This window comes from Lipotes vexillifer, unplaced genomic scaffold, assembly GCF_000442215.2.
Source record: "Lipotes vexillifer unplaced genomic scaffold, Lipotes_vexillifer_v1.1 scaffold518, whole genome shotgun sequence".
NCBI classification, from domain to species: domain Eukaryota; kingdom Metazoa; phylum Chordata; class Mammalia; order Artiodactyla; family Lipotidae; genus Lipotes; species Lipotes vexillifer.
In genome coordinates this window covers 1,692,044-1,718,881 of record NW_006780945.1, presented here as the reverse complement: position 1 = coordinate 1,718,881, position 26,838 = coordinate 1,692,044, and the positions used below count along the sequence as shown (strand labels likewise).

The window sequence follows — 26,838 nt, the reverse complement described above, 5'->3', positions numbered from 1 at the left end:
CCCCCACCCCCGGCCCATCTGCGCTCACCAGCACCACGGCGTGGTAGGCGTCCCGCAGCTCCTGCACGGTCACATCCCTGCCCACCACCACGTTGCCGTGGAAGGCACAGCGGTCAGAGTGGGCCGTCCGGGTAAAAGTGTTGATGACATTCTGCCAGGGCCCAGAGTGGGAGGGGTTAGAGGGTGGGGCAGCTCCAGGGCCCGTGGCTGTGCCACCCTCACCCCACAATGTCCGGGGTGGCATCCCCCCAGAGGGCCTGGGGTCATTCCATGCAGTCAGGGAGCCTCCCTTCCCTCCTCACCTGGACCAAAGTCTCCAAAGCCCTGCTCCGAGCCCAGAGAGACCCACCTTCACCTCGGGGTGGTCGGGCGCCACGCCAAAGCGCACCAGGCCGAAGGGCACCAGCTGCTTCTCGTAGATGTCCACGTGGGCCTGAGAGTGGTGCTGGGGGAGAAGGCAATGGCTGGTGGGGCCAAGGGGGGTCCCTGTGGGTCCTGCCCTTCCCAGGACAAAGCAGGAGAGCCCAGCTCAGTGGGCTAACAAGGTGGCCTTGACCCTCTGCAAGGAGAGAGAAAGGCCCACGACTCCCCATCTGCCTAGAGAGCCTGGCTAGAGGAGTGGGCAGCACAGCGCCAGGGCAGCCGAGGCCAGACTTCAAGGACTGCCAGCCCACTGACATGGCGAGAACTCTGGCCAGCCAAGGAAGATGGCAGCTTTCCCTCCACTGGAGTTGTATCAGAGGAGCTTCTTTGTCTACTTGGGTCAGACGTGACACACAGCCCTGCCCTAGAACCCACGGACACTTCTAGAAATGCCCAGCTCATAGATGACCTGAGAACCACCCTTGGAAACTCATACCTGCTTTAGCTCTAGCCTCCAAGACCATCCTGTTGGAAAGCTGACCAGCAGGACAGTGACTTAGAGGCACAGCTGGGACATGAGGGGAGCAGAGGGGATGGAAGTGGCCCTACTCCTAGTCTTAGAAAAAACAATCTCACTCGTATGTCGGTTCCACATTGCCTGCCCCCCACCCCGGGGCACTCAGAGGGGCCGTGGGGAAGGCTCAGGTTTGGGGGTCGGGCAGACAAGTGTGGTGTAGCTCTGCCACCAAACAGCCGCATGGCCCCGGCAAGTCCCAGCATCCACCTGGGTCTCAGTCTCTTCCTCTGTAAACCGGGACAGATGACACGCCCCTCTCAGGGTTGTTGGGAAACGTCCCGGAGGCGAGGATGGTGAGACTCTGGGCCACAAGCAGATTCAGGGTCAAGCAGTTGGGGCTCCCGTGGATGACACTACCCTGCCTCGTGCCCGATCAGGCTGTTGCACGATTCCACACTCCCGATTCAGTGGGACTTGAGGCAAATGAGCTCCCGCCCTCCAGCAGCCCTCAGCCCAACAAAGCCTCCCACTCAGCTCCTTGCCTTTGTCCACATCCGACTGCCTGCACCCAAGTCCCGGCCCCCCACGCGCCCATCGTGCCTCCCGACTCTCCCCATCCCCCTCAAGCGCCGCTGACGTCGCTGTGCCCTTGAAGAGCTGCAGCTTTGGAGTCAACAGCCGCGGGGGCCAGCCCAGCCCCACTGCTATCTGACTCTGTGCCGCTGGAATGTTCCTTACCGGACCACAGAACATTCCTTCTGGCGTGGGGTTCTGGATGAAATGAGCAAAGCCTACACCCTTAGCCCAGGGAGTGTGGGTGTTCAATCAAAATCCATCATTACCGTCACTGTGGTTTTCGTGGTAGTTGTATGTCACCACCTTGCTCACAAACCTTCCCTGGCTGTCCTGCCGTGGGACAAAGTTCAAACTGCTGAGCCTGGAGGTCAATACCGGACACTATCCGCCTTTCCATCTTATCTTCCCTTCTTTCCAGCTGTGGAGCCTTCCCTCCAGCTCACAGGGCTCTCTCCAAGGCCACCTCCCTAAGGCTCAACCCGCTGGACCTATTTACTGGTTCTCTCACAGGACTGGCCTCATCTTCCAGGATGCCCCTCCCCCCCAGCTCTCACAGGTCCCTCCAATCCCTCTGGCTGTTCTCTTCCAGGCCCCTTTTCCTCTGTCCCCCCTCTAACAAGAATATTCTCTGAGGTTCTTCCAATCTGAGACACCCCCCTTCCCTTGCCCCAGCACACATTCCCTGGGGAATTGTCATCCGCTCCCTCCTGTGACCTCAAATTCCCGTGGACTTATTGATGACATTCTACTCTCTCTCTTCTGCCCAGACCTCCCACCAAGCCTGAGACCCCTGAACAGCTCACCCCTGACACCTCACACCCATTGGGATAAAAGTCAGTCCTCCCCTCCCCCAAACCTCTCCCTCTCTGCTCCGGGGTCAGAAGCTGGGGCTCCTCCCTGACTCCCCTCTACCCTGTCCAATCAGACCCCCATCCTCCCCACTGTTCTTTAGGCCACGAGCCCTGCCTCTCGCTCTGCAGGCAGAGAGAGGGCTCCAGATCAAAAACGGGGTGCTTTCAGTCCCTTGCCTAAAACCCTTCACTGAAGCCAACCACCTATAGCAGCAGGCAGGGCTTTGTTTTCAAATGTTGATTCCTGGGCCCCAGACACAGTTTGATTAGGTGGGAACTAGGCCCAGAAATGTGTATTTTCACAAGTCCCCCAGGGGTCTCTGATGGAGGGAAGGGGGTGGACAGCACCAAGAGAAACTGCCTGAGTCCAAGCTGGTCAGTGGCTTCCCAGCCACAAGGATCTGGGCCCACCTACCTCCTCCGGCCTCTGCTCTCACCCCTCCACCCTCACTGCACCCGCCCACCTTCCTGAACTCAACGGTCCCCAAACCCGCATTCTCTTCCCTCTGGGTCTTTGTCACACGGTTCTCTGTGCCTGGGGCCCTCTGGCCTCTTACCCATCCCCCTGCCCCACCGGGCTGCTCCTTCTGTCCTTGAGACAGCAATCTGGACGTCACCTCCTCCAGGCTGGGTCGGGTACGTCTCCTGTACACGCCCCCCACCCCCCCACATCAGAGCCCTAGAATATGGCATAAACCCTCTTCCCACCACTCCACAACCTCCCACAGTAGACTGTCAGGTCCTTGAGCATGGGGACCATGTCTGTCCTGCTCACACCCATGTTCCCAGTGCCAAGCTGTGCCTGGATCATGTCAGTGTCTAGTGGTTGATTACTGAATGGCCCAGCGTGGAGCTTAAGAGCGGGCTCTGCCATCGGAGTGCCCACGCTCAGAACCCAGGCCTTCCCTGCTCAGAGGTGGGGCCTTGGGCAGCCTCGCTCAGTTCTCACCTGTGAAGCAAGAGTCATGCCACCTGCTTCGCAACTTGTCTTGGGGATGCGATGAGATGCTGTACAGACAGTGCATGACTCGGCTAAGTGCCACTGTCCCAAATGTGCTGCGCGTGTTCCTGCCGCGGGGGCACAGCCAGTCGCCTGGAGCTCCCAGTGGGCCAGGACCAGCTTGTAACTGGCCTCGGTGCCCATCCCCCAGCACCTCCCCCAGGGAAAGTATGTGCAGGCCAGAGCCTTTGTTCACACTGGGGACACCGAGAATCCTGCCTGGGAGGCCTACGCTCCTCCCTCTCCAAACTTCAGGTTCAGCTCGCACAGTGCCCCTTACACAGAGCCCTCCAGGACCTCCCCAGCCCCTGGGAGATCCCTGGTGTCCCTGCCAGCGCCCGTGCGGGAGGCCCTCTCCAGAGCCTGAGACCTCCTTCAACTCACTTCTCCAGGAAGCACTTTCTGACTGACCCCACCCAACTGGGCTCATGCTGGTCACTGCATCGTAATTAGCTCTTTCCCCTGTGCTGCTTGGAAGCCGTGCTTAGGTCACTTTTTGGTAGGGTGACCGACTCATCCTGGCCTCCCCAAGACCCTCCCAGTTTTACACTGAAAGCCTTACATCCTGGGCAAACTGAGCAGGTTCATCACCCTACTTTTTAAGTATTAATATCTGCATATGTGTGTGTGTGTGTGTGTGTGTGTGTGCGCATGTAATTAATATATTCATCCTTTCTCCTCTCTCTCCACAGCAAGGTCATTGTCCTATGTCTCAGTCAGCCTAGGTCTCCCGCACCCCTCCCCCACCCCACCCCACCCCCACCAACTCACGCCAACCCATGATTCTCCCTCCCTCCTCCCTCCCACCAAGGTCTGCCGAGGTTTCAAGGGTAACCAGCAACCTTGGGGCCCTGCCCGCCAAGGCTAATACTATAAACCTTGAGACCCCGGCCATGGGGTGGGGGGAGGGCGTGGAATGGAGGGTGGAGAGCATGCTGGAAGACCAGCATGGCATGGGGAGGGCTGGAGCTATTGGCGAGGAGACTGCAGTGAGGGGCCTAAAGTTACAGAAATCCCTGAGAAGGAGTGGCCTCAAGATGCAGGATGTTCGGGACAGAGTGGAGACAGAGGAGAAAGAAGGGAAGATGAGGGGCAGGCCAAAGTCATCACGCAGGTCTGCATAAGCTCCCTGGAGTACTTGGCCAAGAAGGCATAGCCGACCATCTGCCACAGACCCCTGACCATCACCCATGAGGCAAACACACTTCTCTTCTAGCTGAGGACCTAGAGTGGGGAGCCCCAGGTGACAAAGCATGCAGGAAATGTCCCGTCTAGATGGGCTGGGAGCCCCTTCCCCTTCAGGGATCCAGGAGTGCTTTTAAAACCCAAAGGAGTGGAGCTTGCCCTTAGGATTGAAGCAGCAGGTGAATCATGGGAAAAGGAACCAGGAGGAAGCGGCTTACCTTTAGCAGGTGTTGGGCGGTGTAAAAGCCAGCTGGGCCACTGCCCACCACACAGATCTGGGGGGTCTGCTCCTGTGTGGAGAACTGCTGGCGGAAGCCTAGGGCAGGGGGGACCGGGGAGGAAGGTCAGTTCAAGACCCCCTCCCCGGGACTTCCCTGGTGGTACAATGGTTAAGAATCCGCCTGCCACTGCAGGGGACACGGGTTCGAGCCCTGGTCTGGGAAGATCCCACATGCTGCAGAGCAACTAAGCCTGTGCGCCACAACTACTGAGCCTGCGCTCTACAGCCCACGAGCCACAACTACTGATACCCACGGGCCACAGCTACTGAAGCCTGTGCGCCTAGAGCCCGTGCTCCGCAACAAGAGAAGCCCCAGCAATGAGAAGCCCGCGCACCGCAGTGAAGAGTAGCCCCCACTAGCCGCGACTTAGAGAAAGCCTGCACTCAGCAACGAAGACCCAACGCAGCCAAAAATAAATAAAATAAAATAAAATAAAATAAATTTTAAAAATTTAAAAAAAAGACTCCCTCCCCATCCCAAACCCCAACTTCAGTGTCCAACAGAAAACGGGGGTTCCCAGGCTTCACCCTCATCTATGCACTCCTTCTCTTTTTCCTCAAAGCTTTGGCGTTTGCAGGGTCCCTTACTTCATCTGAATTCCCAAAGGCTGTGTCTCCATCCAGAGCCCTCATCTCACCCATGAACTTACTATGCCGCTGAAGATGGCCTACTCGACAATCCCCATCACCCCTGAAGCTTCCTTGCTCAGCACTTCTTAATTTTTCTCACCGGGCTCCCAACCCACCCAGCTAGAATACCACATCCTTCCAACAGACCCCCTATCGCCCCTGTGGATCTCCCCACAAGGCCCCATTTTACCTCTTCTTACCTCTCTCTCCACAGAGCCCTCTATTGTCCATAGAGGCCCCTGTTTCGCCTCAGACTTCCCTCTTGCCCCACAGACCTCCTTATCACCCCCATTCACTCCTTCTCACTTTTGAGAAGTGAGTCCACTTGTTCTGTGGACACCATGGTCTCCCCTTCTCACTTTTGTTGACCCCTGTCTCACCCCAGGAGCCTCACATATTACTGCACAGGCCGCCACCTGCCCCTGTACACCACCCCCACCTCATCTGCATGAGTGGACCCCTCCAGTCTCGCCCCTGGTCCCCTCTCTCCCCTCTCCAGCCCTGCAACCAGCTCGGCTCTTACTCCTATACTTAGGGCTCGCAGGCCTCCCCGCGCTCCCATTCAGCCCTACAGGTGCCCTGCTCCTACTCTGGGTGCTCTCGGAAGGAGGCGGCCGGGTCCGAGGCCATGCCGACCAGGGCCACCAGCGCCAACAGCGCGGAGCCATGCCTGGAAAGAGCAACTAGACAGCGGACCCGACCCCGCCCTGATCTCCCGCGCCGGCTCCGGCCCCGCCCTCGTCCTTCTTGTGACCCCGCCCACAACCGCGGCCCCGCCCCAAATCCCGCCTCCCACGCTCCAGGAAAGCACAGCGTGGCGGCTCCACCCCCACACACGAAAGAATCCCATCGCCCTAATGAAAAGCCCGCCCCCCCCGGTGCACCCCCTTCCGCTGAGGGCCCGCCCCCCAGGACTTCCGGGCCGCACAGATCTGGGGGGTCTGCTCCTGTGTGGAGAACTGCTGGCGGAAGCCTAGGGCAGGGGGGACCGGGGAGGAAGGTCAGTTCAAGACCCCCTCCCCGGGACTTCCCTGGTGGTACAATGGTTAAGAATCCGCCTGCCACTGCAGGGGACACGGGTTCGAGCCCTGGTCTGGGAAGATCCCACATGCTGCAGAGCAACTAAGCCTGTGCGCCACAACTACTGAGCCTGCGCTCTACAGCCCACGAGCCACAACTACTGATACCCACGGGCCACAGCTACTGAAGCCTGTGCGCCTAGAGCCCGTGCTCCGCAACAAGAGAAGCCCCAGCAATGAGAAGCCCGCGCACCGCAGTGAAGAGTAGCCCCCACTAGCCGCGACTTAGAGAAAGCCTGCACTCAGCAACGAAGACCCAACGCAGCCAAAAATAAATAAAATAAAATAAAATAAAATAAATTTTAAAAATTTAAAAAAAAGACTCCCTCCCCATCCCAAACCCCAACTTCAGTGTCCAACAGAAAACGGGGGTTCCCAGGCTTCACCCTCATCTATGCACTCCTTCTCTTTTTCCTCAAAGCTTTGGCGTTTGCAGGGTCCCTTACTTCATCTGAATTCCCAAAGGCTGTGTCTCCATCCAGAGCCCTCATCTCACCCATGAACTTACTATGCCGCTGAAGATGGCCTACTCGACAATCCCCATCACCCCTGAAGCTTCCTTGCTCAGCACTTCTTAATTTTTCTCACCGGGCTCCCAACCCACCCAGCTAGAATACCACATCCTTCCAACAGACCCCCTATCGCCCCTGTGGATCTCCCCACAAGGCCCCATTTTACCTCTTCTTACCTCTCTCTCCACAGAGCCCTCTATTGTCCATAGAGGCCCCTGTTTCGCCTCAGACTTCCCTCTTGCCCCACAGACCTCCTTATCACCCCCATTCACTCCTTCTCACTTTTGAGAAGTGAGTCCACTTGTTCTGTGGACACCATGGTCTCCCCTTCTCACTTTTGTTGACCCCTGTCTCACCCCAGGAGCCTCACATATTACTGCACAGGCCGCCACCTGCCCCTGTACACCACCCCCACCTCATCTGCATGAGTGGACCCCTCCAGTCTCGCCCCTGGTCCCCTCTCTCCCCTCTCCAGCCCTGCAACCAGCTCGGCTCTTACTCCTATACTTAGGGCTCGCAGGCCTCCCCGCGCTCCCATTCAGCCCTACAGGTGCCCTGCTCCTACTCTGGGTGCTCTCGGAAGGAGGCGGCCGGGTCCGAGGCCATGCCGACCAGGGCCACCAGCGCCAACAGCGCGGAGCCATGCCTGGAAAGAGCAACTAGACAGCGGACCCGACCCCGCCCTGATCTCCCGCGCCGGCTCCGGCCCCGCCCTCGTCCTTCTTGTGACCCCGCCCACAACCGCGGCCCCGCCCCAAATCCCGCCTCCCACGCTCCAGGAAAGCACAGCGTGGCGGCTCCACCCCCACACACGAAAGAATCCCATCGCCCTAATGAAAAGCCCGCCCCCCCCGGTGCACCCCCTTCCGCTGAGGGCCCGCCCCCCAGGACTTCCGGGCCGTATGTGACTCAATAAATTGCTCCGTAATCTTTACCCTCCCTCCAATTATCTGGAGCCTAGAGTTGGAGAAGAGCAAGTCCCCATTGCTGTTTCAATCCCGCCTGAAAGAAGGAACCAATTAGAAAGGAGCTTACTTTACTTACCCCACCCCCGGAAGCTGTCGTCGCTTGCTGATGACGCGACGCCTTTCCCATTTGATGGCGTACCCCGGCTCGTTTCCATCTCAGCCAATCACAAGCCAGGTTCAAGAGCGCCTCCCCGCCCATTGGGTAATAACCACAGAGTCCGGAAGTCTGGAAAAAGGGTCTCCAGGCAGGACTTCGGGCATTACTTTCTCCGGCGCCGGGCGTTATACAGGTTTGACCCCGATAAGATGCTGTCCAGGTTGGGCCAGGGAGAATTTTTTTTTTTTTCCTTTTTTAACCGTACGCGGGCCTCTCACTGTCGCGGCCTCTCCCGTTGCGGAGCACAGGCTCCGGACGCGCAGGCCCAGCGGCCATGGCTCATGGGCCCAGCCGCTCCGCGGCATGTGGGATCCTCCCGGACCGAGGCACGAACCCGTGTCCCCTGCATCGGCAGGCGGACTCCCAACCACTGCGCCACCAGGGAAGTCCGGGCCAGGGAGAATTTTAAACCTTGGCGATCTTGTTGCTTAATCATCCTCCCCTTTACATAAGTGAGGGAACAGAGAGGAGCGTCTTGCCCTCTTGTACCAAGGGCAGAGCCAGATCTCCCACCCTTGTCCAGCAGGCTGGAATAGGGTGAGGCGAATGAGGCAATGGCCTGGAGTGCAAAATTTAAGGGGGCGCCAAAAACCTCAGTAATCAAAGTAGTAATCTTGTAATGCAATGTTTCAGAAAATCAAAATTAAGGCAAAAAAATCCACAAGAAACAAGATGTATTTTTTAATTTCATTTCATTTATTTTTTATACAGCAGGTTCTTATTAGTTATTTATTTTATACATATCAGTGTATATATGTCAATCCCAATCTCCCAATTCATCCCACCACCACCACTATCCCCCGCCTCCCCGACTTTCCCCCCTTGGTGTCCATACGTTTGTTCTCCACATCTGTGTCTCTATTTCTGCCTCGCAAACTGGTTCATCTGCACCATTTTTCTAGATTCCACATACATGCGTTAATATACAATATTTGTTTTTCTCTTTCTGACTTACTTCACTCTGTATGACAGTGTCTAGGTCCATCCACGACTCTACAAATGACCCAATTTTGTTCCTTTTTATGGCTGAGTAATATTCCATTGTATATATATATCACACCTTTATCCATTCGTCTTTCAGTGGGCATTTAGGTTGCTTCCGTCACCTGGCTATTGTAAATAGTGCTGCAGTGAACGTTGGGGTGCATGTGTCTTTTTGAATTATGGTTTTCTCTGGGTATATGCCCAGTAGTGGGATTGCTGGATCATAACAAGATGTATTTTTAAATGACAGGTCCGTAGTCACATCTGACCCAGTGATCCTGATGCTGCCTCCCCCACCCTTCCCCCAAGGGCCTTCTTGTGAAGCATATCCTTGGAGAAGCCTTTCCTGACCCATCCTCTCCCAAGCTGGGTTAGGGCCCCTTTTTGTCCCTGCAGCACTCCAGCCCATCATTACCTATTACACTGCTTTATCATTCTTTTTTTTTTTAATAAATTTTTTAAATTTTAATTATTTATTTATTTTTGGCTGTGTTGGGTCTTCGTTGCTGCACGTGGGCTTTCTCTAGTTGTGGCAAGCGGGGGCTACTATTCGTTGCGGTGCACGGGCTTCTCATTGCAGTGGCTTCTCTTGTTGCGGTGCACGGGCTCTAGGCACGTGGGCTTCAGTAGTTGTGGCTCGCAGGCTCAGAAGTTGTGGCTCGCGGGCTCTAGAGCTCAGACTCAGTAGTTGTGGCACACGGGCTTAGTTGCTCCGCGGCATGTGGGATCTTCCTGGATCAGGGCTCGAACCCGTCTCCCCTTCATTGGAAGGCGGATTCTTAACCACTGCGCCACCAGGGAAGTCCCTATCATTCTTAAATTATTTTTTTTATTGAAGTTGTCGACTAAAAGAAAAATGCACAATGTACACATCGTAAGTTCAGTTTTATTCCGGGACCTTACTGAGGACTGTAGCCCAGGAGACAGCCTCTCAGATTACTCTGAGAAACTGCTCCAAAGAGGTAAGGGAGGAGCCAGGGTATATATGAACTTTTTTTGCTGGGAAAAACGTGTAGTCAAGCAAAAAAAGAGTATTGCTAATCACAAAGAACAGACATCTCGAGTTAATGCTTTCACTGCTTTTCCATGTCAGATGCAAGAATATGGGGTCACTGAAATTTTTCCTTAGATATATAAATGAACTATCTAGGGGCCAGTATATCCAAAGCACAGAATGCTTCCTGTTTTTCCCCATCCTGAATTCCCCTTTGGGATCATTGCCAGTGGGTGACTGCAGTAGCTAATGGCTTGATTCTTGTAGAACTGGAATGGCAGGCAATATTTTTTTCTTTACAAAGTACAATGAACAGAAAAGTGCACAAACCATAAGTGTACTATTTGATGAGTCACCACGAAATATAAGCATGTAACCACCACTCAGATCAAGTAGAACATGGCCAGCACCCCAGGAGTTCCTTGTGCCCCTTCTAGTCATTTCCCCTCCCTGGTACTCAGAGGTAAATGCTGCTCTGATTTCTAATAAGTCATTGTGTTTTGTGCTCATCCCACTAGACCGGGAGTAGGCGAACTACTGTTTGCAGCCCAAATCCTGCCCACCACCTGTTTTTGTATAACCCACAAGTTCATGGCTGTTACATTCTTAAATAGTTTTTCTAAAACTGTAAAGAATAATGTTCTGTGACATGTGAAAACTACGTAAAAAAAAAAAAAATTCTTTTAAGGACCTCCCTGGCGGTCCAGTGGTTAGGACTCAGCACTTTCACTGCCGGGGCCCAGGTTCGATCCTTGGTTGGGGAACTAAGATCCTGCAAGCCTTGCGGCATGGCCAAAACAACAACAACAATGACAAAAATATATATATATATATATGAACACAGTGATGCTTATTTCTTTACATATTGTCTCTGGCTGTTTTTGCACTTTGATGGCACAGTTGAGTAGTTGTGACAGAGACCATATCATCTACAAAGCCCAAAATATTTACCATTTTGCCTTTTAGTGAAAAAGTTTGTCAATTCCTGCACTAGACGGTAAGCTCCAGGAGATTGGGGCCCAATCGCATTTACTCTTTTATCCCCAGAGCTTTGCACAGTGCCTGGCACATAATGGATGTTTATAAAGAGTTTGTCTTAATGATCCATTTATTAAGACGGGAGGAAGAGAAGGAGATTCAGGATCTGACACCCCAGCAAGCCCTATAGGGCTCCCTACCCAGAGGTAGTATGTCTGGTGGTTAAGAGCAGGAATTCTGGAGTTGGACACACCAGGTTTGAATCTTTCTTCTTTCACTTACTAGCTATATGGCATTGATAAGTTTAATCTCTTTAAGGCTTTTCTTCACAATATGTAACGTGAGGGGAAAATAGTACCAATTTCTTGTAAAGATTAGACAGCATAGGGAAAAATGTGCTGTAAGTTCTGAATTGATGTTAGCTATCATCATCATTGTAAACATTATCACCTCCGATACACCTCTGTTAATTAGACCATAGGTCTCTGCAGAGACCTAGAAGGGCTTCATTCACTCCTGTCATCTCCCCTCATTTCTCAAGCCCCACGCAATCCCAGCCACAATCCCAGCGTAACAGAAAATCAAACTTCAAAGTGATGGAGTGTTCTTGGGTGCTTATTGTACAGCCAAGTCTGGTACCAGGGCCTCCAGCTGCAGCGCATTCCCCACTCAGGCCCAGATCAATAACAATGAGTCACTGATTGTATTAGGATGGTTTTATTTTTATTTTTTTTATAAATTTATTTATTTAGTTTTTGGCTGCATTGGGTCTTTGCTGCTGCACACAGGTTTTCTCTAGTTAATGAGAGCTGAGGCTACTCTTTGTTGCGGTGCACAGGCTTCTCATTGCGGTGGCTTCTCTTGTTGCACAGCACAAGCTCTAGGCGCGCGGGCTTCAGTAGTTGTGGCTCATGGGCTCTAGAGCGCAGGCTTAGTCATTGTGGCTCATGGGCTTAGTTGCTCAGTGGCATGTGGGATCTTCCTGGACCAGGACTCGAACCCGTGTCCCCTGCGTTGGCAGGCAGATTCTTAACCACTGTGCCACCAGGGAAGCGCTAGGATGGTTTTAATCATTAGCCAGGACTGTGCAATGGGGCCTTTTCTGATGTTGCATTTTTCATGTGGAGAATAAGCAGTTTGAGTAATCGCTTATTGAGTAATTCCCAGGCCTTAAGGCCACGTCTGAGTCGCTAATGCATTTCAAAAGAGCAGCGATAACAGAGCAAAGCAGTAGGCGGGGGAGGCTGCCAAGCCTGCCTTGTTCCAAGAGGGCTGCTTGGATCCAAACCTCTGCTCTATCAGTCAGCCTCCCAGCAGGTAACAGACAGCGTGCTCAGAGGGGCTGACTGAAGAGAGTTTAATGAAGGAACTCTGTGCAGAGGTGTAGCAGGATGCAGGATGTGGTGAAGTCCCTCCAGGGCTAGCAATAGCTGGAAGTCACTACCACCCCAGGCCCGGAAGGAGCAAAAGGAGGGGCTGTTTCAGAAGTAGTGAGAGCTGTAGCTGTAGGAGAGGGCGCCGGACAGGAGGTGTGGGCTTCGGGACAGGAGCGCAGGGTGGAGAAGGTAATGGCTCTGGACAGGCAAGTGGCAGCTGCCCAGCAGAGCCACCTAAGGCCACACCAGAGATGGCTTCCCTAACAGGACCCGACTTAGAGAATGCCTTCACCTGCCCTCTGACCCCTCAGCCCATCCCATTTGCTGGCATTTAGCATCCCCATCTTCAGGGTCACCAAACCCTTCACCTCGTCCAAGGACTTCACTGAAAAACAAGGCAATTGTGTGCTCAGAATAGACTTGCATGTCCTCGACCAGAGATTTTTGCCCCCCAGGGGACATTTGGCAGTGTCTGCAGACATTTTTGATGGTCACAACTTGGGTTCCTGGAACCTAGTGGATAGAAGCTGGGGATGCTGCTAAACACCCTACAATGCACAGGACAGGCCCCCAGCGACAAAGCACTATCTGGCCAAAGTGTCATGGTGCTGAGGTGAGAAACCGTGTTTTAAACTAACTGCTCTGTCCTCCTGTCACAGGCTGGGCCTCCCTCTCTGTTCCTGCATCAGCCTCTAGCCGGGCCCTTCCTCCTACCCTCTAATCCAGCCTCCAGCCAGGGCAGCTCCCATCCCTCTCTCAAATCAAGGCTGCCCGCTTTGGGCTGAATCTCAGTGGCGTACCCAGTACCTGGACCTCTTCCTGCGGCTGGCACCAGTAGTTCTCTTATGTTCCCACCTCGCTCACAGGCTGCAGACCATCCCTTCACAGCCTAGCCGAGCCCTGGACGCCCAGCTCGTGTCTGCACCCCCCACGCGTCCTCCTTCCCCCGCTTCCTCTCCTCTCTAAGGCCATCTGACCTCCAGCCCCTGTTCCCGGAACCCCTCTCCAGCCTCAGCGACCCTCCCAGTAATTTACTCTCTCTTCCAATTGAGAATTCTTCCACCCCTTGTAAACACCATGGAGCAAAGCAGACTTCTAGAGCTAGCCAAGGTCACGCTCAAAGCTATTTATACCCTTTCTCCCCTTATTTCGCCTGGAGTGCCCTCCCCACAAAACACACACTTTGATCTCACAGATGCTGTGGGTCTTGGGAGCTGCTGAGCCAGTGTCTTGCACAGGTTTCCAGGCTGAAAGCTTAGGAGGGTCTCTGCCAAAGGTAACCTCTCCTTGTGGTCCCTGGGAGAGGGCTCCATAGGGGCCAGAACCTCAAGGGCACAGGAAGAAGCAGTGGCCAACCAAGTGTGGGGCTCCCTGGCACCAGGGAGCGGACCCCTCTCTCTCGGTGTCCCCTCCTGCCCCCTCCATAGGGCCCCCCCTTACCCCTGTCCTATATCCCTACCAAGGCTCAGAGCGAGCAGGGGAGGAATCCAGCTGTTCAGTCCTGAGGTGAAGTTGGCTGAGGTCCATACTGACCGGAATGCCCAGCCACCTTTATTCCTTTCCTCCAGATATTCCTCAAAACCCGGAAAAGCAAGCAGGGCAGGTGACCCCCAGGCCCCCCAGCATGAGCTCCCCGTCTCACTGCCCACCCCGCGCCTCCACACTCTAGGCAACCGAGCCACACCCATTGGGCAAGGGCCCGCGCCCTCCCAGCCCCAGGGGTGGCCAGGAGAAGCAGGAGAGCCGGGGGTGGGCCCGGAAGGGAGAGCGGGGTGACTGCGCCGGCCCGCCCCTCACTGCAGCCCCACCAGCTCTGTGATGGGAGGGGTCTGCACCATGAGCTCCTCGTAGTGGTGGAGAAACAGCCGGAAGCGAGCCAGATAAGAGTCCTCGTTGTACGGCAGCTGCTTCTCACGGAGGAACTGGGACACCACGGGCTTCACCTGCCAGAAGGTGGGCAGGAGGAGGGGCCTCTGAGCCGGGGCTGTGGGCAGGCCCATCCCCACTAGGACCCTTCCTCTGCCCAGCCCCCTGCTCCTGTCTGCTTTGTCCCATGATGCTCTGGAGGAGCTGAGGGGCTTGGAGAATTCCCGCCTCCCATTTCCAGCAGGCAAGGGAAAGGGAGGGCTTCTCCCCAGCACCCTTCTCTGGAGCTCCCGAATCTGTGACAGTCCTCCTTTGCATAGGGGGATAAACCACAGCTCCTTTTCACCGAGCACCTACGGTGGGCCCAACATTTCAGATCCATTTCTTCATTTCATCCTCAAAGCCTGTCAACGTAAGCACTACTTAGTCCCGTTTTACAGATGAGGAAGCCGAGGCTCAGAGACATTCAGTTAACTTGCCCAGAGCCACACGGCTAGTAAGAAAACCAGGTGTCTCTGATCAGAAACCCACACTGCTGCCTGTACCCTGGACTGACCTTCCTGGGAACCTCTGACCAGGCCAGTTGGTTGGAGAACCCCGAAGGTGACTCCCCCTCCACCCTGAGACAGTTTCTTCATCCAAGCCCCCCCAGCCCGACCCTCATCTACCTTCAGGCACATGTTGTCGGAGAGCCTAGGGAAGAGGTGGTGCTCCACATGGCAGCTGATGAGGGAGTGGCCGAACGCCCAGTCCAGCACGGGCAGCCGGGGCAGGTTAAGCACCCCCAGGCTCATCATGTGAATCCGTTGGGGCTTCTTGTCCCGGGAGAACATGGGCAGCCCGATGTGCTGTGACAGACACAAGGGTCATGCCCTGGGGCTGGGCCGGGCAGCCCTGTGCCTCCCCACCCCGCCTCAGGCATCCTCAGCTAGCACCCAGGGACCCGTGGGTTCTGCCGCCTTCCTCACCTCCCACTCCAGCAGGACCCAGTAGAGGCGTGAGGAACCAGCTCATGCCACCCAGCTCCGATGCGACCCTGTCTGTGCCCCTCGCTGAGTCTCGCCCGTCTCCGGGTCCCTCTCCCTATCTGTGTAATGAAGGGCTTGGCCTGGGTGCCTCTCTGATCTCGTGGTCCTCTAAGCCCACGACTGCCCACCGCCGTCCCTCATGTCCCTGTGCCTGCATCCCAAAGAGACCCTTCTCTGCTTTTTTTCACCAGTCAAAATCCTGCTCATGGTTCAAGATCAAGTTTGCGCATGCTTGTGTATTTTTTCATTCAACAAGGATGTACAGGGCTTCCCTGGTGGCGCAGTGGTTAAGAATCCACCTGCCAATGCAGGGGACACGGGTTTGAGCCCTGGTCCGGGGTGATCCCACATGCTGCGGAGCAACTAAGCCCGTGAGCCACAACTACTGAGCCCGCGTGCCTAGAGCCCGTGCTCCGTAACAAGAGAAGCCACCACAATGAGAAGCCCGCGCACCACAACAAAGAGTAGGCCCCGCTCGCCGCAACTAGAGAAAGCCCGCGCGCAGCAACGAGGACCCAACACAGCCATAAATAAATAAATGTATTAAAAAAAACAAAGATGTATAAAAACACCTGCTCTGCCAGGCACTGCCCTCGGTCTAGAGGATGCGGAAGTGAACGGGAGCTTCTGCTCTAGCAGGACAAGCACACAACCATGGAATTATGTCATGGGATTCAGTCATTAATGGCAGTGTGGTAAGTGCCGGGATGGTCATATGCAGGATGCTCTAACCCGGGGTCTTCACTTGTCTCGGGAGCAGGGAGGTGACCATCCCTGGAAATGACCCAGAACTGAGTGCTGAGCTGCTAGCCTCCCATGAAGACCTTCGTCTCCAGCTCCTGCATCCGCCTGCCTTGACACGTGTGTGCTGGGACCTCTGCGATGGCCCTCGGGCTTATCACAGTAAGAGCCCTGGAGGTAGGAGCTGGGGTCCTATTCACTTGTGTCCCCACGGAGCTTAGTCTCGTAACCTACACATAGAAGCTTCTTAATAAATCTCTGATCTGTGTGTGAATGGCAGCCAGTGTTGAAGAGAAGCTCCTTACCTGGAACCAAAACTCTCTGTGATGACCCACAGAGAGAAAGGAAGAGAGAGGGTGGGCGGAGGAGGTGGAGGGATGCTTCCTCAGGTGGCCTCTCTCTCCCCCCGGAACCTAGAGTCCAGCCTGCGCCAGGCACCCTGGAGAGTGATCCCTGTAGCCCCCCAGCACTCAGGGTGGGGGAGGCCTCACCTGGAAGATGTTGACATGAAGGTAAGGGTGGGCCAGCAGGGATCTGGTGATGAGCATGCAGACCAGGGCTGAGCTGGGGCTCTGGAAGCCAGACACATTCAGCAGCAGCCAGTAGTGAGAATAAAGGCCCAGGGAAATCAGGCCAAGCGTCCGCAGGGCTGTCCCGAGCTCCACCTCTCTCAGCCGTTCTGCCAGAAGGGGCAAGAGATAGACGAAGGGGTCGGCGAGGTTCCGATCCAACATGAGTTGGCTCCCTGGTGGCTCAATAGTGCAAACTAGGGTGACCTAGGTGTTCAGTTCATCCATACACAGCCCTGAAAAGTAGGTTTGCCCATTTTCTTTTCTTTTCTTTTTTTTTTGGCCGCGCGGCTTGCAGGATCTTAGTTCCCTGACCAGGGATCAAACTCGGGCCCCAGCAGTGAAAGCACCGAGTCCTAGCCACTGGGCCTCCAGGGAATTCCCTTTTGTATTTTGGGGGTTTTTTTGGTTCTCACCCATTTAATGGATGAGAAAATGGAGCATTAAGCAACCTGACCAAGGTCAGTCTGATAGTAACTGGTGGCCTGGGACTTGAGCTCAGGTCTGGCTCTCCCCTCGCCCCTGCTCTTCCCACCGTATATTGCTCCTGTGATACTAAAAATTATAACATGCAATAGAGTGTGAGGCATTTAGAAAGCATTTTGACATCTATGACCTCATTATGCTTTCACACCTTCCTTTTTTTTTTTTTTAGAAAAAAACGTATTTAATAAACAATAACACAAGTGAATGTTTATAACATGATCAGGGATTATTAAATAGACAACAAGATGATGGTAAATGAGGCTTGTATGTCAAATATAAAGAGTAAACCTTATTCATTTATTTATTTAGGCATCTGACGCCTTCCCACGCAACTTCCTAGTCTTCTCAGATAGCCACAGAGTTTTTAAAATTTTTATTTTATTTTACTGTGGTAAGAACACTTAACATGAGATTTATCCACATAGGTTTTAAAGTGTGCGGTACAGTACTATTGTCTCTGGGCACAGTGTTATATAGCAAATCTCTAGAATTTATTCATTTTGCAAAACTGAAACGTCACGCTCACTGAACAGGGACTCTCCATTTTCCCCTCCCCTCAGCCCCTGGTGCCACCATTCTGTTCTTTGCTTCAATGAGTTTGACTACTTTAGATCCCTCATATAATAAGTGGAATTGTTTCACACCCTCTTTGAGGAGCAGATAAGAACCTGAGGTTCAGAGAGGTTAAGTTACCTGCCTGTGGTCACCAGCCAGTAAGTGGCAGAGCCAGACTTGGCCCCAGGACCAAGGTTCTTTCCACCCTGCCTGGCTGTCTCAGAAAGTTTCCATCTGGTCTTAACTCAGGGCTTCTTACTTCTTCCATGAAGCCAGGAGAGGAAGGAAGGAAAGGGGGAACCAGGTCTTTGCAGGGCTCAGCCCTGGCATACTCACCGACAGCCACCAGTGGGGTTATGATGGGGATCAAGAGAGGAGCGAGAAACATGTAGACGTAGCGGTTGAGGCAAGGCAGCCTCCACGTGCTTGAGTCCCCCAGGCCCAGCACGTTGGTGTAGCCATGGTGCATCTTGACGTGTCCGTACTTGGCGTGCTCTGCAGTGAAGGACGTGCATACCTAGAGGAGGGAGCCAGAAAGGGCGCTGGGGTCTGTATCAGGCACAGGCGAGCAAAGCAGGATCTTCGGAGCCTTGAAAACACCCTCCCTTCCCAGACCACACATTTCCAGGGCCTTCCTGCCTTCCACCCACAGCTCGTCAGCCTTGAACATCAACTCTCAGGGATCCACGACCACAGAGTGGCAGCCAGTCAAAGCAACTGCGTCCACTTGGCGTGCAAAGCAGTTGGCGTGCACAGCCCCCCGTGATTGCAGCCTGCAAGCCTGAGGATTGGACACACTGCAGGTAAACCTCCTGGCATGTGTTGCCAATTATTTTGTGAGTGTTTATCTTTGAAATATCTGTACCTTCATAACACTGCTTTGCATTCTGGGCCCACAGCAGTGGGGGCAGGGGTGCAGGAGTGGTCTGGGGGCGAAGAAAGGCCATCTTCTGAACTGTCCATGAGGGTGCCCCAGTGGGGACCAAGAGTTCACTTCTTCCTAGGGGTGACTCTTCTCTGGCGTGACCCCCTGTAGGATTCTCTGAAGCTGGCAGTGAGCAGCAGCAGCTCTGACTCCAAGGGCAGTCATTCTGAATGTAAAAGAGGCGCTGAGGTGTTTCTTATGCAAATATATGCAAATGAACATGCAGGCGTCAGCCTCTTCCAATATTTTATCCAAGCCAGAAGATGTTGCTAATTTTATTGAAGATGCTGCCTGCCTGTTTCCAGGAGGACGTGAAGGGTTTCCCAGTGCCAGTCACTGTGAGCCCCATACAGACAGCAGAACACACTCAGTTGAGTGTTCAGCATTCTGCACAGTACACATGTAACTCATTAATCTTAAGCCTGGCAGGGCGGAGGAGGGTTATTATTATTATTATTATTATTATTATTATTATTATTATCATCATCAGTGCTGTTGTTATTCACAGCTGACAGAAGCAGAAACTGAGATAGAGGCCACGTGCCCACCCCAGCTCACTCAGCTAAGTAGGTGGCAGAAGTGGGATTTGAACCCTGGTTCCATCCAAGATAAGGCATAAAACCCCTGGGATGAGTCACTGCAACAGAGCATGAACCCAGGCTTGGAGTCCAGGCAGCAGAGACAAAACCGCGAGAAGACAGATAAGGAACGACACTGTCTTCCCACTGTCTGCAGAGACTCTCTCCCTTGGAACGAAATGAAGCTGAAAAGTAGGATATGATGTCACAACGGCAGTTTCACAACAGACAGGGGAAGATAGTCAAACCAACACTGTACGGGCCCCTCTCAAGGCAGAGGATGTGAAGGTAAATGCTGATTCAGCGACAGTGTGCCTGTGGAGTTCACAAAAACAGGAGAGGTGCTTTGCTCTCAGATGATGTAACCCACAGAGGGGTGGGTTTGCTCTCTGGTTTCGTAACCTTGCAAAGGGACAGAACCTGGGGGAGGCTGCAGAAGGTGGGCAGGTAGCCTGTCAATTAAAGTGATGTCTCTTCCAGGCCTGCTGGTCTGGAAGGACCTGCTGCTCAAGAGGGCCAGGCAGTTGGTTCAACAAAGGGGCCTCCGCCGGGGTCTGCCAGGACCTCCTCAGAGGCCAGCCTGCCTCTGTCCAAGGCCTGCAAGTGTGTTTTGAATCTCACGGTTCTGTAACCAGAAGAAGCGACTGTTTTTAACTGCTCCTTCCTCGTACTTCTGCTCTGAGGGCCGATCCTGTCTGCATTGCTTCTTTCTTCAAGAAACGTCAGCTGAATGCAGCGATCTGCTCTTCCCTCTGGCCCAAGCTCCACATCTCCTCGCTGACCGCACTTTGAGTGGCAAGGCCAGAAACGACCCGGGGCCTGAACTCTACCAAGCCTGGTAAGAACTTGACCCTCAGGGGCCTGGTAGGGCCAGGTGCTCAGCCACGTGCCCAGACCTGGGAATGGGGGGCCGGGGCGGGGATGAGCCACCTGTGTGGTCTGATGTAACACATGATTTGTGACCCAGCACAGGCTTCCAGAGTCTGTGTGCTTTGCCTTTTTATATAACTAAGAAGAGACTTGAGGCTGTTTCTATAAGACTGGAATTCTCCCTCCCATCTAGATGTTCTTTCCAGAAGAAGGAACGCGGAGAGATTGGACGTGGACTGCGGTGTGTCTCACTTGCACCCATCAAGGGGCGGGAGGATGTAGCCACGTGCCACAGACGATCCCGCCATACAGGATTATTTACAGGTCTCACCCAAGAGGATTTCCCATCCAGACCCAGAGAAAGTTCCAGAAGCTTCTTGATATCGCTACCCTCTGTACCCTCAGGAAGACTTAAGAGCCTAGACCTCTTAGCCGCACTCAGGCTCTGCAAGTGGCCAGAGTGTGTGCGGGGCGGATGTCAGTATAATTCCTCTGGACATCCCCTCTCAGCTAAAATCAGAGGCCCCAGGTCTCTCATTCACTCATTTAGTTGTTTTTTCACTTAAGCATCCTCAGACCTCTGCCAGCAGCCAAAGGTAGTTATCTAATGTTCTCCTCTTTTATTTTTTACACAAACAATACTTTGCAGGATTAAAAAACATCATTATAAGATTATGACACCAAGCTGGGTTTCAAATAGGTCACTTTACTGGATTGGAAGGGGAGGGGCAGGACGAGGCAAGTGCCGGGCCAGAGGCTGTAGGTGTGGCCACTGGGGGAGGTGAGGAGTGGGCGGAGGAGGAGGCATCAACAGAAGGGCCAAGTTTGCAGCTCGAGGCCCGGCGCAGGGTGGGGTCACTCCAGAGGTGGGGCAGGAGAAGAGGGCCACAGGCATATGGACCAGCTGAGAAAGAGGGGCTGGGGGTCGTCGCAGCGGCAGCATCCCTCAGGCAGGAGGGACTCCAGGCTGGAGTCTGCCCAGCTTCCATTCCTCCCTCCAGACCTTCTCTCACTGATCCCAGGGCTGAGCAACCCCTTCACACTGGCTTCAGAGTTTGCGGGCTGGTGGGGTGCTTCTGAGGCTCCACAAGCCTCAGCAATTGGTTTGTCAGATAAAGTATAGGGCACCCACATAAATCAGAATCTCAGATAAACAACCAATCATTTTTTATAGACATATATCCCAAACACTGCCTGCATTTCTTGTTTATCTGAAGACTAAAGTTCACTGGGCATCCTGGATTTTTTTTTTTTTTCTTTTTTGACTGTTGGGTCTTCATGGCTGTGCACGGGCTTTCTGTAGTTGTGGCAAATGGGGGCTACTCTTTGTTGAGGTGCACGGGTTTCTCATTGTGGTGGCTTCTCTTTGTTGCACAGCATGGGCTCTAGGCGCACAGGCTTCAGTAGTCGTGGCACGCGGGCTCAGTAGTTGTGGCTCACGGGCTCAGTAGTTGTGGCTCGCGGGCTCTAGAGCACAGACTCAGTAGTTGTGGCACATGGGCTTAGCTGCTCCACAGCATGTGGGATCTTCCCGGACCAGGGCTCTAACCCATGGTCCCCTGCATTGGCAAGCGGATTCTTAACCACTGTGCCACCCGCATTCTGGATTTTTATTTGCTATGTCTGGCAGCCCTACTCAGTGAGAACACAAGTCCCTGAGCGTGAGTCCTCGGGTACCATGCGGGCTCTCCCGCTAACAGTGATGTGTTAGCACCTTTGGATAACAGAGGGGCCGCAGTGAGGGCGGAAGCCAGAGGAGCCTGGAGTGCCTCATCCTGCTGGGAGCGGCCTGGATGTGGTCGGGGCTGATCCTATCAAGCGGCTCTCATGAAATTCTTTCCCTTTTCAGGCCTCGTCCCTAGAAACTCCCAGCTCCTCTGCTTGGCCCATGGGCCTCCTTTTCCCCTTTTCTCCAGAGTCCCCATGAGATTCTAGTGACTCCAGGTTTCTGTGGGTCCCTCATGCACTATGCTCTTCCCAGATCCATGCCTTTATCTGTACCTCTGCTCAGCCTGCAGCCACCTTCCCGCTTCTGGGCCTGGGATCAGGAGCCCTGTCCTGGCAGTGTCTCCTCTGGACACTCTCACCAGGGGTTCTAGGCACTTTTGACATTTGGGACCAACACTGTCTCAGCCCCCAAAGCTCCGCAGCAAACCCAGCCTCCCTCCAATCTCCCCTCCCAACTGGGCAGCCACTGGGCCCCTGGGAGCAGCCCCACCCTTTTCTCTCCAAGCCCCTCCCCCTAGGGACACTCCTCAGACTAAGTGCTGCCACCCTCAGACGACCACCTGATCTGCTCCTGGGTCCTCGGCCTCTGGGGGCCATGGGCAAGCCCACCCAGAGGCAGGCTTTTAGAGACCCTCAGGAATTGGAATCACCACAAGAACCCTTAAAAGTACATTTTGCAAATCTGCACATGTGATAAAATGGCACAAGCACACACACACACACACACCAATGTCAACGTCCTGGGTTTGCTGCTGAATGATTTACATAAATGTAACTATTGGGGGAAACTGGGTGAAGGATCCACCAGACCTCTGTCCTCTCTGATCTATTTTTGCAATGTCCTATGACTCTATAATTTTTTCAAAAATAAAAAGGTTTTATTTTTTTTAAGTATATTTTGTACTGCAGATCTGAGTTTGCCTGCTAAATAATTCTTTTAATTAAAAAACTTTAAAACCACAGCGGTGCAAACTCAGATTTTACCGCCCCTCAGGGGGCGGGAGGGGCCAAACAGAAGATTAGAGGCGCCCTGAATTCGCGGCAAGAGAGCATTCAAGCATCATGACCAGGCTGGGGGTTCTCTGCTTTGTTTCCACCACCACCACACGGGACTGGAACGAAGGTGACGGCATTTCCCTGGGTGACACCCCTCCCCCAGGGCAAAGCTGGCCTGTGCTCTCTGTGGACCATCTGTGACTCCACCCCCATAGCGCAAAGCCGACTTCAGAAGGAGGGTTTGAAGTTGAGACACCGTGGAGCTTAGTAACTGGTACAGCCTGTTCCCTCCTACTCAGGGGAACATCTTGATAGTGAGTGACTTGCAAGGGAGTCCCTAAAGCCCTCTTGACTGCAGGAGTTAATCTTTCCCAACTAAAAATAGAGTTGTCATATGATCCTGCAATCCCATTCCTGGGCATGTGTCTGGAGAAAACTATAATTCGAAAAGATACACGCACTCCAATGTTCACTGCAGCACTATTTACAATATTCAAAACAGGGTAACAACCTAAATGCCCTGTGACACATGAATGGATAAAGAAGATGTGATATATATATACTATGAAATATTACTCAGCCATAAAAAAGAATGAAATAACGCCACTTGCAGCCACATGGATGGACCTAGAGATTATCATACTAAGTGAAGTAAGTCAGAACGAGAAAGACAAATACCATATGATGTCACTTATATGTGGAATCTAAAATGTGACACAAATGAACTTATCTACAAAACAAACAGACTCACAGACATAGAGGACAGACTTGTGGTTGCCAAGGGGGAGGGGGGAATGAGGGAAGGATAGATTGGGAGTTAGGGATTAACAGATGCAAACTATTATACATAGTATGGATAAACAACAAGGTCCTACTGTCTAGCACTGGGAACTATATTCAATATCCTGTGATAAACCATAATGGGAAAGAATATGAAAAAGAATGTGTGTGTGTACATATATATATACATATATATATATATGGAAAACTGAATCACTTTGCTGTATAGTAGAAATTAACATTGTAAATCAACTATACATCAATAAAATAAATTAAAAAAAAATCTTTCCCAAGCTTCAGTACTTAAAACATGGGGGCCTGCCCGCCCCAGCCTGCCCCCCACATTCCTGTGGCTTTTGACTGGCAGTCCCCAAGCATATGACTGACAGTCCCCGAGAATATAACTAGTAGTCCCTATGACATAGCCCAGGCCAGGGTGATCAGTGGGCAAGGCAGAGGGTCAGAAGTACACTAGTAGGGGAAATGGAACATTCTGGTGTAGACTGGAAATGGGTCTTCAGAGGGAAGTTCATCCTGGTGTGGGTGAACTTCCTGGTGTATGATTTTGGATACTATTGCAGAGAAACAACAGCAACCTGGATGTCAGCCACCCACTCCATCCTGCCAGCTCCTCCCCTCAGATCTGATGGGTCACAGTGACCTGTCTCACCCCCAGCTCTTGACAGCAGACCTTCAGACAAACCAGGCAAAAGCTGGGTGCCCCAGGAAAGCCAGTGACATTCAGCTGACACCTGAGGCTGCAACTAGCGGACTAGATCCTTCTATAGTGATGCTGCCTCCTGAGGGTCATGGTTTGGGAAGAGCACAGGCAGCCAACAAGAGGAGGATTACAGAGACAACAGGACGTGGCAGACGGGGAGAGCCAGGGATCCAAGAGGGTCCCAGGTCATCCGCTGAGATCTTGCATGTCGAGAGCTGGTCCTTTGTGTGATGCAAAGGACAGGTGGTGGTCCAGGGCCTGAACAAACAGCCCCCTCAACACACACACACACACACACACACACACACACACACACAGCTCCACTGAGCTTTGCATAAGTTGGTCAACCTTTCAGTTAAAAATAAACCGCTAACAGACAAAACAAAACAAATAACAACAAAAATCACTAACCCTGGGACTAGCCTGGTGGTCCAGTGGGTAAGACTCCGCGCTCCCAATGCAGGGGGCCCGGGTTCAATCCTGGTCGGGGAACTAGATCCTGCATGCTGCAACTAAGAGTCCGCATGCTTCAACTAAGATCCCGAGTGCCACAACTAAGACCCCGCACAGCCAAAATAAATAAATAAATAAATAAATAAAATTTTCTTTTAAATTACTAACCCTTTCCTTGCAGTTGACTGTGTTCCCTCCAGAGGAAAAAAAAAAAAAAGAAGAAACTTGTTACTTCGAAGCAAACATTGAAGAGTCAGGCCCAAACCCTAAATAAAGATCTAGGATGTCTCGTTTAATCCCCATGCTGGCTTCACGAGGGAGGTAACATCATTCTCATTTATTAGGTGAGGAAACTAACACTTAGATGCTGGTCCAAAGGCAGCCATTGTGTCCAAAGTGCCCCTGACGCTGTCCCGTGCCTGGAGGACAAGACCCAGGACTCCACTCACCCCGCCATGCCATGCGCTGAGGAGGTAGAGCCACCCCTCCTTCTCACTGGGAGCTGATCTTCCCCAGAGTGTGGCCAGGGCCATGGCTTGATGGGGGCGTGGAAAAGTGGAGGCCTCCCACTCAGGCTGGCTATCTGAGAAATCTGTGACCTGCCCGCAGCTGACTGCAGCATAGCAGCCTCTGTCACAACACGGGGGTGGCAGCCAAGCCCCCCCCCCACCATGGGGGGGCTCACCCACCTCTAGGCTGTGACCCTCCAGCAGCTGGCTCTTTCCTGGACCTTGTCCCCCCATCACCTGCAGGGGTCATCATCAACAAATATTGAGTTCAGCCCTGTGCCAGGAGCTAAAGGGACAAGGAGGCAAAGATGAGGCCACTGCCCTGGGTCCCAGGGGACAAGAGGAGGTGCAGCCACCAGGCTGCCTGGGTCTTTCAGGGTGGGCCACGCGCTCTGGTTCGCCTGGAGCCCTCCAGCTGGGGAGCCTGGGAAGACTCCTCCTTCTTAGCTGCCCCCAGGCCCCTGGGACTCAGTACAGCTTTGTCAAATCCACACAGAGCTAACCCTGCCTCTCGTGTCCCATGTGACTGCCTAACATGCCCGGTTCCTCCCCTGCCTGTGATGACAAACTTAGGGGGCATCTGACCCTGGCTCCACGGTTGGGCCTGCACCTTAGAGTCTGGCTGGGACCAGTGCCCAGGGGTCCCCGGGAAGGAGAATGTCTTGAAATGGACCCTGAGGACCCATTGGTTCCCCCTTGTCCTTGGCACTTTAGAAATGTGTGCAAGGGACTTCCCTGGTGGTTCAGTGGCTAAGACTCCATGCTCCCAATGCAGGGGGCCTGGGTTCAATCCCTAGTCAGGGAACTAGATCCCACACGCCGCAACTAATAGGAGTTCCCACGCCTCAACTAAAAAAAAAAAAGATCCTGCAAGCGGCAACTAAGACCCGTGCAGCCAAGTAAATAAATAAATACTAAAAAAAAAAAAAAAAAAAAAAAAGAAAAGAAAAGAAAAGAAAAAGAAATGTGTGCAGGTGGGAGAGATGGGTTTGGGGGAAATGAGGGCAATGGAGAGTTCTGGGTAGGAAATGCTTCCTCTCACCCAACCGATGCAGTATAATTTTATAAAACGTCATATTTGTGTATGTGTGTGTGTGTGTGTGTGTGTGTATGTACAGTTACGTAGAGTTTTATAAAGTTATATAACTTTATTAAAAGTTAATAACTGAGGGACTTCCCTGGCGGTCTAGTGGTTAAGACTCCGCACTTCCACTGCAGGGGGCACGGGTTCGATCCCTAGTCGGGGAACTAAGATCCCGCATGCCACGAGGTGCGGCCAATAAATAAATAAAAGCTCTTTAAAAAAGCTAATAATTGAGTTAATTGGTCATGGTAACCAGTTCCTGGCAAAAAAGGGCTGTTTCTGGTACCAGCTTTCATATTAGTTCATAAGGGACCTGGGTGGCCACGGGAGAGGCCCCCTGGAAAGGAGGGAAGGGGCTCTCAGAAGAACTGGAAGGCCTGACACCAGTCCAGAGAGAAGGGCAACCTGGCCAGAAACCTTTGCCTTCCTGACTGTGCCCATAGGTTGAGGCAGCATAGGGAGGCGGTGGAAGCGGGGGGGGGGGCAAGGGTCAGGAGGG

The 26,838-nt window shown here is 53.2% G+C and overlaps 2 protein-coding genes and 1 non-coding gene across 3 annotated transcripts in view; 1 reads left to right on the top strand and 2 right to left on the bottom strand.

Moving 5' to 3' along the window:
* The window catches only part of FDXR (ferredoxin reductase), a 10,698-nt gene extending 4,596 nt beyond the window's left edge, over nucleotides 1-6,102 (bottom strand). The window contains exons 1-4 of the mRNA XM_007454374.1: nucleotides 5,992-6,102; nucleotides 4,711-4,808; nucleotides 350-445; nucleotides 29-151 (exon numbers count right to left, since the gene is read on the bottom strand). Of these exons, the coding sequence (XP_007454436.1) occupies nucleotides 29-151; nucleotides 350-445; nucleotides 4,711-4,808; nucleotides 5,992-6,070 (396 nt within the window). The 5' untranslated portion in view covers nucleotides 6,071-6,102. The remainder of the gene's footprint in view (nucleotides 1-28; nucleotides 152-349; nucleotides 446-4,710; nucleotides 4,809-5,991) is intronic.
* Nucleotides 6,103-10,788: 4,686 nt separating this feature from the next.
* Nucleotides 10,789-10,860, top strand: TRNAE-UUC (transfer RNA glutamic acid (anticodon UUC)). The gene has a single exon. It is a non-coding gene; the product is annotated as a tRNA-Glu (tRNA).
* Nucleotides 10,861-13,967: 3,107 nt separating this feature from the next.
* The window catches only part of FADS6 (fatty acid desaturase 6), a 15,513-nt gene continuing 2,642 nt past the window's right edge, over nucleotides 13,968-26,838 (bottom strand). The window contains exons 3-6 of the mRNA XM_007454373.1: nucleotides 18,032-18,212; nucleotides 16,577-16,764; nucleotides 14,985-15,164; nucleotides 13,968-14,393 (exon numbers count right to left, since the gene is read on the bottom strand). Of these exons, the coding sequence (XP_007454435.1) occupies nucleotides 14,244-14,393; nucleotides 14,985-15,164; nucleotides 16,577-16,764; nucleotides 18,032-18,212 (699 nt within the window). The 3' untranslated portion in view covers nucleotides 13,968-14,243. The remainder of the gene's footprint in view (nucleotides 14,394-14,984; nucleotides 15,165-16,576; nucleotides 16,765-18,031; nucleotides 18,213-26,838) is intronic.